The 14,677-nt window shown below is 34.5% G+C and overlaps 1 protein-coding gene across 8 annotated transcripts in view; it reads left to right on the top strand.

Moving 5' to 3' along the window:
• The window catches only part of TSGA10 (testis specific 10), a 94,399-nt gene that overhangs the window by 54,028 nt on the left and 25,694 nt on the right, over positions 1–14,677 (top strand). For all 8 annotated transcript variants that reach the window (XM_055539426.1, XM_055539431.1, XM_055539428.1 and 5 more), the window contains 5 exons: positions 3,850–3,965; positions 6,198–6,352; positions 10,149–10,204; positions 11,301–11,469; positions 13,818–13,928. In XM_055539426.1, coding sequence (XP_055395401.1) covers positions 3,850–3,965; positions 6,198–6,352; positions 10,149–10,204; positions 11,301–11,469; positions 13,818–13,928 — 607 coding nt within the window. The remainder of the gene's footprint in view (positions 1–3,849; positions 3,966–6,197; positions 6,353–10,148; positions 10,205–11,300; positions 11,470–13,817; positions 13,929–14,677) is intronic.

Raw genomic sequence — 14,677 nt, 5'->3', positions numbered from 1 at the left:
CAGATCCCATACTAATGTCATACTGAGAACCTTCACTATCTGATTTCTGGCCAAATGACCTGTCAAGACGTTTTCCAAACTTACTCTAAAAATCTATCATTTGGTTCTGATTATGTCATTTTGTGAAGGAAGCATTCTCTTCTGTACACTGAGTTTTATAATAGGTACAGATTTCTTCTCATTTTGAATTTTAAGTCTTAGAGTCATTCTGAGGTAGCAAAGCATAAATTTCAGTCTCTGCTGTCAAAGTTGCTTGTAATATTATTTGGTAAAATGCTGAATGGAAACTATAAAATGCCATCACCATGCATTGGAGCTTAGTTTATGAGTGCTGTCATCTGTAGAATTTTCTGTTTCACTAGTGTGAGTTTCTCTGGAGAATCTACTTAATTATTAACAATTATCTATAAAAGCATTATTTTGAGTGTCTCTGAGTGAGTGTTTCCTTAGAACTGGGCAAAGTGTGTACAGCTGAGCACTGGTGGAGAGTGCAGTCTGAGAACTAAGTGGGACTTTGTTTTGAGAATAAGAGAGATCAGGAGAATCGCACGATATGCCAGAACCCTGATTTGTAACACCTGCTGAGGGTGCACAGAGGAGTTGGTTTTCAGCTCCAAAGTAACCATTCAAAAAAGATACATCAGGTAGTTTATAACCTAAGCCCCTTTGGGCTTTGGTATAAAAACCTCCTAAACATATCTTGAATGAGTTTTCTGACATTGGGGGGCCTGTTAGAAGAGTCTGCTAAAGAAGTTACCTGCTTTATTTCTGAAGCTTCTGTTTCTTGAGTGTCTGTTTTTGGTGTGGGTTTATGGGTCAGTGATTTAAAATTCTGATTTGAAAACTTCTGATTGTGCATGTAGTTTTCCATTTTCCTCTTTCCTATTAGATGTATTCTTGAATTATGCAGGGATCTTATGGCTATTTTGGAAAATATACAGCTTCAATATAGTTTAACAGGATAAGGATGGCCACAGTGTACACCGGAAGGTTTTGTCACATCCTCTCCCTGTCTTTCCAGGACTCATTCATTATCATATGAATTGATACACTTATTATATTTATGGCTCTTACATTAGCATGTATTTTCAAGAATATTTTTATTAAAGTATGGTTGATTTACAATGCTGTGTTAGTTTCAGGTATACGGCATAGTGACTCAGTTACATAAATATATATTCCTTTTCAGATTCCTTTCTCTTATAGTTTATTGCAGAATATTGAGTATAGTTCCCTGTGCTATACATTAGGTCCTTATTGGTTACCAGTTTTATATATAGTGGTGTGTATATTTAATCCTAGCCTCCTAATTTACCTTATCCCACCCATCTTTGCCCTTTGGTAATCCTAAGTTTATTTTCTATGTCTGTGAGTCTCTTTCTGTTTTGTTAAATAAGTCCATTTGTGTCTTTTTTAGATTCCACATATAAGCGATATCAGATTCTCTGGCTTACTTCACTTAGTATGATAATCTCTAGGTCCATTCGTATTGCTGCAAATGGCATTATTTTATTCTTTTTTATGGCTGAGTAATATTGCATTGTATATATATACACCACATCTTTATCTATTGCTAGACATTTAGGTTGCTTCTGTGTCCTATTGTAAATAGTGTTGTAAATAGTGTAATAGTGTAGTTTACAAGCTATTGTAAATAGTGTTGCAGTGAACATTGGGATGCAAGTGTCTTTTCAAAGTATGATTTTCTCATGATATATGCCTAGGAGTGGGATTGCTGGATCATAGAGTAGCTCAGTAGCCCTATTTTTAGCTTTTTTAGGAACCTCCATACTGTTTTCCATAGAGGATGTGTACCAATTTATATCCCACCAACAATGGAGAAGGCAATGGCACCCCACTCCAGTGCTCTTGTCTGGAAAATCCCAAGGACGGAGGAGCCTGGTGGGCTGCAGTCCATGGGGTCGTGAAGAGTCGGACATGACTGAGCGACTTCACTTTCACGCATTGGAGAAGGAAATGGCAACCCACGCCAGTGTTCTTGCCTGGAGAATCCCAGGAATGAAGGAGCCTGGTAGGCTGCGGTCTGTGGGGTAGCACAGAGTCGGACACGACTGAGCGACTGAACTGAACTGAACTGAAAGCTGGTTTTCATGTTTTTTATTCATATTTCTGTAGTGTAAGAGTTCATGTGTTATATCAGCCATTGTTTCTTTGAATATTGTGTTTGTTCTTTCCTGGAATCCCTATTAGGTGAATATTGGACCTTCTCATTCTGTTGTTTATGTCTCCTAAACTTTCCTTTGTATTTGTTCTGTCTTTTATCTGTGCTCTATTATAGATAATTTCCCCTGATCTGGCTTTTTTTTCTAGCTTACTAATTGTCTCTTTAGCTGTATCTATTTTGTTCTTAACCTTGTCATTTGATGTCCTTTTAAAATTTTTATTTCAATGCTTTTAGTTTAATTTCCTGAAGTTCTCTTTGGTTCTTTTTAAAATCTGCTGGTTCTTTTTATTATGAATTTTTATTATACTTTTTATGTATTAATATTTAAAATTATTTTTAAAATTTCTGTTTAATAAGGCTATAATCTGAAGTTCTTTGAAATCTAATATAGTTTGTGTGTCTTTTGACTCCCACTAAGTTTGGCTTGTTTCTTAGTATGTTTTTAAGATTGAATTGTGAGCTTTTTTAAAAATTTATTTTTAATTGAAAGATAATTACAATATTGTGTTGGTTTGTGAGCTTATTTTCAACTGACCCTTTTCTGGGGTTTAGTTTGTGCCTGAGTTGAAGTCATGTCCCTCCAGAAAACTTCTGTGTGTATTTCCACCAAGTTTTCTAGATTAAATTACCATCCTAGAACCAGATTTTATTTTGATTTCTTATTTTGAGATTGAGATTTCCCGACGAAGATGTGTAATTATTTTGTTACCCTGCGTTGGCAGTGTTTGTCAAGCTGCTTTCCTCTAGTCTGGCCTCTCCACTAATAGTGTCACTCTTATGTGGGGGATCTTGTTTCTAAAACTTGTGTTGCAGACATTTCTGTGGCCTCATCTTCTGTTTCTGAGTTAAAAGACAAGACTCTAGGCTACTGAGACAGGTAAACCCCAACCATATCTAATATAACATCAGTTCATAGACTTATTACTCTGATTTGGCACCAAGGGACTTCTCTTACAGATTGTTCTGAGTTTTGCTATACATTTTAAAGGATGCTTCTTACATCTTGTTTAGTATGTGTGTTTTGTGGTGAGAGGACTTTCAGATTATCTAGCTTCCATATTTCCAGAAATTATAGTCTGTCTACTTATTTGTTTATTGACTATGAATTGCATGAGAACAGGGTCCCTGCCCATCTAGTTCACCATAGTATCTGCTACATACTTAGTCAGTGTTTGTGGACTCAGTGAAATACTGTTCATTATAGATTTATTTATACTAATGAAAACCTGAAATGAACCCAGATGTCTAATATTAGGGGAGTACTCAAGTAAATGGTTATATTTACTTGAAAACAAATGGCTATTGCTCATATAAAGTTTTTCAGCAGAAAATGATTATTTGAAGGGCTAAATTATAAGACTGAAAAATGTTAAAGATTGAGTGTAGGTGAAAAACATCTGAACTCAAGTTTGAATTTAGATTTGATAACTTTATGCAAAGCAAAAAAATACTAATGAATACTAAAGTTGTTTATGTTACAGTGGTAGATTGAGGATCCCCTTTTACCCTTTATATTCAAACCTCCTATAGTGTGTTTTTATAATGAAAATACTAAGAAGAAAAAACGTGCATTAGTTTCCTTAAAAGTTCTTAGATTTAAATACACTAAAAAGTTGATAAAACATAGAATTTCAGAATTAGTTTTATTATTAAAATGTTTACAGACTTTTATATGAAAACACAGAGAAAGATCTTTCTGATACTCAGCGACACCTTGCTAAGAAAAAGTATGAGCTACAGCTTACTCAGGAGAAAATTATGTGCTTGGATGAAAAAATTGGTGAGTTTTTTCCTGATGTTCCTTTTTGTTTTTTAAGTCTGGAAAAAAAAGTTTTCTTCTCTTCAGTTATAACATAGAGAAACTTAGACCCTTAAGTTAAAAGTTTTTAGTCAAAAAATCATGAGAAAATGTATTTTTCTTTGATAGTAAAATGTTTTACTTAAACTTAGATCCATAAATACTTAGTTATGGCTTCATATTTTTCAATGAAGGAATAGCTAAACAAAGCAACAGTACTTTGTAAATTTATAATGATCAATTTTAAATTTGTAAGCTTTTATATTATGTCATGCCCATAGCTGTTATAATGAAATGTATTACATATATACTATTTTTGGTAGAAAGTATACATAGATTTGGATATATCTGTAGTTCATCTGAGTTTATAGAAAAAATTATTTTTATGAAGTCTCTTATTATTGTTTCTTACCAGTGTTCTTTATGAAAATATGGTCATAACTTAATCTTCTTATAACTTTAAATTAAAATTTTGGTCAGGACAATAAAAGTGCTCATTTTAAAACTGAATAAGATTTTTAAGGTTTGCTATTATGCAGATCAAAAATATCTGACATAAGCAATTAGGTCGGTGGGGTGCTTTTTACTGAGGTAGAAAGTATTAAAAGAAAATAGAATATTGAAGAACTCATTTTTGGATTTTAAGTTCAAGTAAAAATGTAGGCTAAGTAGGTAAATGGATAAGTTAGTATCTCAGAAGAGAAATCTAAGCTAAAGATATACATTTAGGACACATCAGCATGTAAATGATACTTTAAAACCGTGAAATCACCTAGGGAAAATGTAGAGAAAGAGAAGAGGATCCAGGACTGAGTAAGAAGAAGCCAAAGAAGTAGGAAGAAAACCCAGAAGTGGGTGTCATTTGGGGAGGCAAGAGAGCAGTGTGTTTTAGAAAGGAGGATATGATCAATTGTCAGATACTTTCAAGAAGCAAAATAAGATGAGAATGAAAAAATATTGATTGGATTGACGCATTGGAGGTTTTGGAAACATGGGTCCCCCAAAACTTTGTGTGTTAGATGTGAAAGATAGAGTAGTCTGAAGAATGATTGGGAAATGAGATGGTGGAGACAGGAGAGAACAGAAGTCAAACAGAAGTCTGGCTATTAAGAGTAGCAGAAAAATCGGGTGGTAGTATAAATGGGATGTGGGGTTAACTTTTTTTTTAGGCTAGGAGATTCTAGAACTGGCTTAGAGTTTGTTTTCTGCCAATGAGAATAAACTCAGATATCAGAACACCCCAAACAAGAGGTTTGCCTGGAAAAGAAACAGGGTTCATCCCTTTTGCATACATCACCCTCTGTGGTATGAAATTCCACTCTCAGTGCTGCACTGGGTGGCCCTGGCAGTCACTTACCTAGAGGTCTAGTCACACTGAGTTTCTTTGGGTAGAGATGGTCTAGACCAGTGCACCTCAAACTACAGGAGAGCTAAGCTCACTGGAGCCAGGCTCCTCGGAGCAGGATATGCCAGGGCTTTTGTATCTTTCCCAGCGTGTTTGTTGAAACATAAATTGCTCTGCCCACTCAGAATTGCTAATTCAGTAGGTCTAGCGTGGGACCTAAGGATTTGTATTTCTCATAAGTTCCCAGGTGATGCTGATGGTTCTGGTTGAGAAACCACCATTTGAAAACCACTTTTCTATACCAATTATACAGGACTTCAACACTGACGCTGGCATTCCAGCATACTTACAAAGCAAATCAGACTTCTGGGATGATTTTTTTCTAGGAATGTTTATAACACTGCTGTAGAAAAAATCAGAATAGTAGAAGATATTTGACTCCAATGATGACTTAACTGAATATATTTTTAAGATCTGGTAGTTATCAATTTATATGCAACACTGATTCGAAGCTAAAGGAAGGTGAAATTAGGAGAGAAAAAGAATCAACATTCCATGTACTTCCTCCATGCACCTTCCCCTCTCCCACCACACATTCTACTTTGAGAACTTGTTATATAGAACTTTCCTTTGTTGTTATAATTCAAATGTGTTAATTGTGCTTTTTTCATTTACAAGTCATTTCGAATGATTAATCTTCATTTTTAATCACTAACAACAAAAGCCATTTTAAAAGTTGGGATAGAGTATTTTATCTTTAGTCATTGAATATAATATAGGAGAATTTACTTTGAAAAGTACTTCACTCTGCTTGAACTGGAAAAAAACTTATCTTGTTTAAAACAATGCCTTTATGATTACACATTTAGATAATTTTACAAGACAAAGTATTGCCCAGCGAGAAGAAATCAGCATTCTTGGTGCAACCCTCAATGATTTGGCTAAAGAAAAGGAATGCCTGCAAGCATGTTTGGATAAAAAATCTGAGAATATTGCGTCCCTTGGAGAGAGTTTGGCAATGAAAGTATGTTCTGAGAACTGTGATTTAAAAGAAATGTTTGAACTTGAATCTGAATAAAATAATAGGATTTTTCCAATTTTTTTTCCTTAGAGAGGTGAAACTTTAAAATCTGATTTTGAAATATTTCAAGATAGTGTTAGGAAATATGTGTTCAAATTCACTAGCTAATATTTTTAAATAAATTTTTCTCTCATCAATTTCTGATCAACTTTTACTAACAATAGCTAATTCAAACATCTCAAAATGTAAAGCATAATTTTTAAAAAGCAGTGAGACTGATTTCTTTTTAAAAGCACACCAGAACTTATATTTTCAAGTAGCCACCTTGGGAGGCAATATATTTCATTAAATATAATGAAGTTTATTTTCAAAATTAGGAGCGTGGTTTTCCATCATCTTCAGCCTTTGAGAGTGGATCATATGGAACTGGTGAAAAAGTTGGGTGATAAATTTCATCCAACAGTTTTGTTGTTCAAACAATGACAAATGAAGGTGTTTTGAAATAGTGACCCCCTTTCTAGCTCATAAACTGATTCTGAAGGCAATTCCTAAGCTGTTTTCTACAAATGTCTTAAGCAAAGACAGCATCACTGGCTTAGGGTCTTTCCCCTCTCTAAGGGCACTAACTAACTTAGAGGGTCTTTCCCTCTAAGGGAACTAATCCATTCACTTGTCCACCCATCCATCCATTCAACAAACATTTATGGACATGTACCAGGTATTATGTTAGAAACTGGGGCTGAGTGAACTATACCTTCCAAAGGCCTATGGTATAATTCAAAGCAAGATAAAGAAAGATGCTGTTATGATGGAATTTGCCAAGCGCCATAATGGCACATGCACAATGTATGAGTGAAGTTTGGCAGAAACCTCTGATTCAGGCCAGGGCTTGGATTAGGGGAGGAAGAAGATCCAGGAAGCCTTCCACACAGTGATGGTGCTTATACTGCCCTGAAAGATGACTAGAAATTAGCCAGGAAAAGACTTAGAGAAAGGAGTGATCCAGACAGGTGGAGCACTGTTTAGAGAAAAGGTGATCCAAGCAAGTAGAGCAACTTATACGGAAGCCCAGTGGCTTTCATCAGAGAATTTGGTGAGATTTCTTGATACTTTAGTATGTCCAGAGAATAGAGTGCAAGGAGGGGAGTACGGGGGCATGAAGGGGGGTAAAAGATAAGATGGGATAGATAAGCAACAAATCAAAAATACCTGAGATGTTAAGTTTCAATACCATCATCATGGATGTAGAGGATCATTGAAATCATGTAAATGAAGTGTTACAATTAGATCTTTAAAGCATTATCCTGTCACTTGTTAATCCATGTAAAAAGTGGGCTATAGGGAAATGAGAGTAGTGACAGTCAGATCAGATCAGTCGCTCAGTCGTGTCCAACTCTTTGCGACCCCATGAATCGCAGCACGCCAGGCCTCCCTGTCCATCACCAACTCCCGTAGTGACAGTAGTTAGGAGTAAAGTGATAAGAGCTGTACTAGGAAGTGACAGTGTCCGTGAGAGAAACAGATAGCTCTGTTTAGGAAGCAAGACTGCCAGGATGTGCTTTCTGCTTAGGAGCCAAATGACTAGTTCCTTAAACACAGGACACAGAGCAAGCTTAGTGAGGAAGGTTATCAGCACGCCTTTGTGACATGAGTTGAATCTTGGGTTTTGAGGTGTGCAGAGAAAATTGAAGTTAACAGATTTGGGTATCATGAGCATAATGGAAGTTATCAAAGTACACGAGGTAGTAAATTTTGGCTTAACTGGAAAAGTCTGATTGACTAATTTCACGTCTTCTACTCTGCTAACTGTACCAATATTATCTTCTCCTTCACAAAGAATATTGAGTTGCAAGTCCATTTCAAAATTGAGTATTATATAGGATTATGAATGTAAACACATCCATCCTATGAAGGGAAAACAGTGTTACACATTCAAAAGAGGAAATGTTCTATACAATGATATTTCAGAGCTGAATTTATAATACCTTTCAGTGAAAAATAGTAGTTTTATTAGTTTAAACTGGAGATTACATTGGAAAGGTAATTACTATGGAAAAGTCTATATTATAGTGAATAAAGTGAATTTTGTCTGGTAATCATAGTTTTTTAAAAGTTATTCTACTACTTGATACCAATTAAAGTTAGAAATTTCAATAGAAAGTTCACAGATTTTTGAATCATAAAAGTCAGAATTATTTGTATAAAATTTTAGTTTGTTTCTTTTTCTTGAGTAGATTATGTCCACCCTGTCCAGGTTGAATTTTTAACAATTAACTTGAATCTATGTCTCTGATTGGACAAATATATTGAGATTGTACAAGGATTATCAAGTTGATAATTATATAAATTTTAAGAAATGGTACTATTAGGGTCACATTAAGAGAAAAATAGTCTAGGAGGATATGTTATTGGATTCTATACAGTAATTTTGTTTGCCCCGAATACTTTTGCAGTATTTTTAGAGAATCAAGGAATTTCTGTTGATAAAAGAGAGGTCTTTTTAGGCTTATAAGCCATGTTTAAATATTAACCAAGTAATAGCTGTCAGAAATACTAGAAATTCAGTTAGCTTTTCAGAATTTATTTAGAAGTGTGTTAAGTTGCATTTCCAAAGCATTTGTAAATATTCTGTAGTAAGCAGTATTTTCTCTTTGAGTTTTTCCTCCATTGACTGTGATTCTTTAAGGGGTTTAACAGTTTTGCTAATGGATATTTTAACCATAGTTCAGTATCCATTATGGCCAGATATGGAATCTGTGCCATTCTGTCAGAAAACAGAATGGGAAACCAGAGCTAAAAATACCCTAGAGAGGAACACGTGAGTAAAGGAAGATCACACACACACACACACACACACACACACACACACACACACAGCTGTCTCTGATGATAGGAGCAGCACTGGTTGGGAAATACAGGTTTAATTTTCGTCTTGTTACTTGGTTACTAGGATTTGAAAATTTAAAAGGCAACGTGAAATCTGGTTATTTAGTGGAAGAATAATTTTTCTACTTTTTAAGGACTTATGTTAGTGCTAAGTATCTATGTATAGTATCTAGTTCAGGATCAGCTAGTTTTTAAAGGAGGACATCTGGAAATGGTATTGATGGGATTAAGATATTCCCCCTCATCTTAGTCTTGATTGATTCCACTAATTCTACTCCCTCTTCACACCCTTAAAAAAGAAAAATAGAAATAATTTATTTCTTATACTTTTGCTCTAGGCCTGCTTACTAGCTTACACCTAAAATTAATAGTATACTTCTCTAAGTAATCCCACTGTGACAGCTTTTTCAAGTTGATGTTGACGACTGATATATATATGGTGTACTTTGTCAAGGTCATTATTCATAATAACTAAATTTAGTTTTACATGATTGACTTTCCTGGGTTTTATAACATGAAGAAGTAAGGAAGTAAATCAGTCCTATTTCCAGTAGAGAACCCAGTGCCAAATCATTGGGTTTCCTCCTAAAACAGGGTGCTTAAGGGGTTCTTATGTTGCTGGGTCACTGCACAAAATATCTTTTAATGGTATTTGATGTGATGATCTCATATCAATATACCTAAGTATAGTCTTTGTTTTGAGGAGCAAAATCACTTGTTTTAATCCAGTACAGATACTCACATTGATATATTAAGCATTAGTTTTAAAGAATAGCAAAGAAGAATAGAACAGAAGTGTTTAAAAACAACTGTAAATCAAAAAGGAGGTGGGAAATTCTTCTAATATATTCACTTTTAACAGAAATAACAGTTTAAGATAATTTTGTATTTAATACTTATATTATTTTTCAAGGAAAAGACCATTTCAGGCATGAAGAATATCATTGCTGAGATGGAACAGGCGTCAAGGTAAATCACTTACTCAAGAAAGATTTGATCACTTTTTGGGGGGCAAAGTACTATGTTAGGTACAAAGATAGAAACAAGGGGCTTAGTGCTATGTATAAGATGCTAGCTCTCTAATGTTGAGAGGAGGCCTGAGTCTGTTTGAGAAAGTAAAGGGAAGATCTGGTGTTTGCCAAAAATAGGAAAAGGAAGAGCATTCAAAATGGAAAGAATAGCAAAGAGCCACAGAAAACCACAAGTGGGGTTCAAAAGTCTCTGGAATGACAAGTAGGTGAATATGTTGGAACCCAAAGCATAAGGGGAGAAATGAAGGAGAGGCTAGGCAGGCAGGCAGAGGCCTGTGATACAGACAGATGAGCCTGTGGGCAGTGAGAAATCACTAAAGGCTGGTGAGATTTTTTTTGTCAGATTACACAGGCGGAATAGGTGGTGAGGGACTGGGCTTGGGAGGTTGAGGGACAGGGGTGTGGTGTTTGTGAGGGAAAGAATCTAGGAAAATGCCAAATGCTAGTGATGAATACTAAACATAATGAACCTACATGGAAAAAGATTTTTCTTTGAAGAGTTTCCAAGACCTTCTTGTAGGTATGTCTAGTAAGCAGTCAAATATAAGAGTCGAGAGTGTAAGGAAGAGGCTGAGGCAGGGGTGATCATTTCAGAGTTGTCTGAGTGTAGATAGGGTTGGGAGTCTTGGACATGAATAGGAACTGTCAGAGAGAAAGAAGGGCTGGCATGGGAAGAATCAGGAGGCTAAGGGTTAAGCCCTGAGAACCACTCATTTTCACAAGGGCAGAGAAAGAGGAGCATCTAGCATCTAGAGGTGGGGCGATGACTTTCTTATACTTGAGCATCAGAAGTTGTGAATCTGTAACAAATCGTTGACTACTGTGTATATTTATTTGGCATCTTTTTCGTAGTGTAGTGTTGGCAACACACAGAAGCTTCAATGCACTATCTTTGCAGTATTTATTCCTGGAAATTTAAATGTGTTTAAAACTCTTTAAATGTTTTCATGCTGTCTATCTTCTGTCTCATGAAAATTTGTTATTCTGTTTTGGTAAAATGTCTCTTCTCATGTATTGCTTGATTTGTGGAATAGACAGTCTACTGAGGCCCTCATTATGTGTGAACAAGACATTTCCAGAATGCGCCGGCAGTTGGATGAGACAAATGATGAGCTGGCTCAAATAGCCAGGGAGAGGGACATCTTGGCTCATGAGAATGACAATCTCCAAGAACAGTTTGCTAAAGCCAAACAAGAAAACCAGGTATACTTGTACCTAGAATCTTCTTCTCTGAGAAGGATATGTTTCTTCTGAGCCACAGCCCTTGTTTTCATTTCATAGAAAAGCTCAGGCTTTGGAACCAGCCATTTAAAAAATCTTTATTACACAGAATATGCCATGTGGTTTCTAAATGAAAATTTCAAACATACGGTTAAATGTTAGAGAAAAGAGAGAACAGGGTTGTAACATTTGTATTAATTCTTAGGAAGTACTTCCTTAGTGAAGGATAAATATTGGAAAAACTAGCAAATGAAGATAACCTTCAGAAATGGTTAAGAAAAGAGTAGGTTTATTTGATGGACTATTACTCTTAATATGAGTATATTGACCATGCCACATTATTTGGTCCTCTTTAGAACTGTGATTCTTTTTAGGAAAATTTCTCTTATAATTAGTTCCTCTCTAAGCCAGTACAGTTGAGTTTTATCAAGAGCTCTCCTTACCAGTATTGCTTTTAATTTTATCATTAGAAAATTTTCCTTGAAAACTTTCTTCCCCTATTGAAATTCTTCAATACAAATGATTTCCTTCACTTTGCTGTCACTCTCAATGTGTTTAGTTTGCATCATAAAAGTCTGTATTTTTAAACTGTTAAATAATTTAATTTACATAATCAGATATAAAGATGCCAAGCTTTGTTAATTATTAAAAAGTTGTTTGAGGTGTTAAAGTAGTTTGTTCAAAAGTTAATGAACACTGGGATCCTGGAACAGAAAAAGGACATTCCATAAAAATGGAAGGAATAGGAATAAAATATGGACTTCAGTTAATAATTATGAACATTGGTTCATGAATTGTGACATGTAGTATACTAATATAAGATGTTAATAATAGAGAAAACTGAGTATAGCCTATATGGGTGCTCTCTATACTATTTTAATAACTTTTCTGTAAGTCTAAAACTTTTAAAATTAAGTTTAATTTTTAAAAGTTAATAGCAATAAAAAAACAAGAGATGTGAATTTATAGATTCTACTTTTGTGTGCTCTATTTACAGCTAAAGCAAATAGGCTAAAGCTAACTGTAACTAATATTTATGAAAATTAGATGAAAAGCTTTCATCTTTACCATGCAGTTATACACTAACATTTTTTTTACTGATTTTCAATATAGTTTAAAAATTGTATACTGTCTTTTACATGAATTTTTTAATGTAGCTGAGATAAAACCACATACCACTTTACATCATGCTTTGTTCTACATGAGAAGACAACAGAGTGAAATATTTAAGACTCACATGAGTGCAAGTCCCCTCTCCTGGCTGTGTGATCATGTCAACTGTAAAAATGGGGAGTAGATGAGAATATGCCTAGCAAGAACTTAGAGCATCTAGCATTATCACTTGATAAATATTTTGTAACTGTTATTAGCTTACTATAACATCATAGTTTGTTATACCTTAATAAACATGTTTTATAATCAGAAGAAAATTATTACCATAACAATATACAAATGTTCAAGAGTAAATTTTTCCTATGTTTGAGTCATAGGGCCCAAATGTAGAAGATGGACCCCTCTGCAGGTTGTTAAAAAAAACCCATATCATAGAAGATTTGGAAAACAGAAACCTTAAAATAATTTCTTGCTCAATACCATGATTTTAAACAAATGGAGATGTTTTTGTGTTTAATCCTGATTTTTTCAAATATGCATTAACATTTTTCTCTGTTATTAAAAATTTTTCCAAACATTTTTCACGGATACATAATATTCTGTGTGGTTTTACCACTAGGTGGATACTGTTATTTATTGCATCATTCACCTAATGAATGAATATTGTCACATAGCAAATAATTCCTTAGCAGATATTCTTTTTCATGAGATTTTATAGATTTGCTTTCAAATGGAATCAAATGCTTATGGTGTCATTTTTAAATTAAGAAACCTTCTGAGTGGACATGAGTATAGTGAATACCCATGTATCCATCTCTTACCATTAACAAAAAGCAACATATTTGTCTTTCTTGTTTTTATGAGCTTTTAAAAATGTCTCTTAATACATTACCAGGTAGAAGATCACAGATTTGCTTTCCTCAAATTTACATTTATTCCAATAGTGCATAAAAATGTATATTCCTTGCCATATCTTTGATTGCTAGTAAATTTTAACTTTAAGTATTATCCGTTTCTGGTTCCTTTTTTGTGAATTGTGTTTGGGTTCTTTGTCCACTTACTGTTTGGACTCCTGTGTTTTCTCACTGTCTTTATATGAGATTTATGTATTAAGTATATTAATTTTATTTATCATCTTGTAAATATTTAAATATTTATGGTAGTTTTGATGTAGAACAATTTTTAGTTTTTTTGTAAAATCTGTCTTTTTCTCATAGGCACTGTCTAAAAAATTGAATGATACTCATAATGAACTTAGTGACATTAAACAGAAAGTTCAAGACACTAATCTGGAGGTTAATAAACTGAAGAATATATTAAAGTCTGAAGTATGTATATATTTATTTTTCCTTTGGCCCAAGATAGTTGAATTTTCACAAGAGCTATTGATTGATTGCGCTCATAGGAATGGCTGCATCAAGTGCATTTCTTTAGTGCACAGAATATTCTAATGTTGACAATTTTGTGTTAACTGTATATTTAGAAGGTCACCAATATCCAGAAAGGTAACTCAAGAATGCACCCCTTTTGTTTTGCCCCTTAGGCATTTTAGATAAGTAGAACCCTCCTAACTGGATGGAGGACAAGGGGCCAGAATCAACATGGGCTCACTTATATTTGGAAATGGTAATTGACAATTACAAACCTTTGACAAAGAGGCTTCACCTGATTGTATAGCAAATCAGAATAGATCACTCTGTTGTGGGACCATCTATTTCTTAGGGCCAGAGGGCAATGGCTCTCTTTTCCATTTCTCTGTTAGTAACCAGTTGACATAAAGCTGTAGGGCAGTTTTAAAAGATTGATATACAGTAAGTGCTACAGAAAGTTAAAGAGGGTAAAAATTGATGCGAGTAAAATCCAATTTATGTATACTGTACCATGTACCTCCCAAGTACATACTCTGTACACAACTGTTATTTTTAGTACAGTAATAGGAAACACACATCTGATTCCTACTGGCACATTGGGAATATCTGAATCTTAAAAGCCAATACAGTAGATTAGTATGTTAACTTGTTAATCAACAGACTTGGCACAGATCCTTCATATTGGTCAAGGTACCATGAGACCACAA

The sequence above is a fragment of the Bubalus kerabau genome, chromosome 11 (genome assembly GCF_029407905.1).
Source record: "Bubalus kerabau isolate K-KA32 ecotype Philippines breed swamp buffalo chromosome 11, PCC_UOA_SB_1v2, whole genome shotgun sequence".
NCBI lineage: Eukaryota > Metazoa > Chordata > Mammalia > Artiodactyla > Bovidae > Bubalus > Bubalus kerabau.
This window is presented reverse-complemented; position numbering and strand designations above follow the sequence as displayed.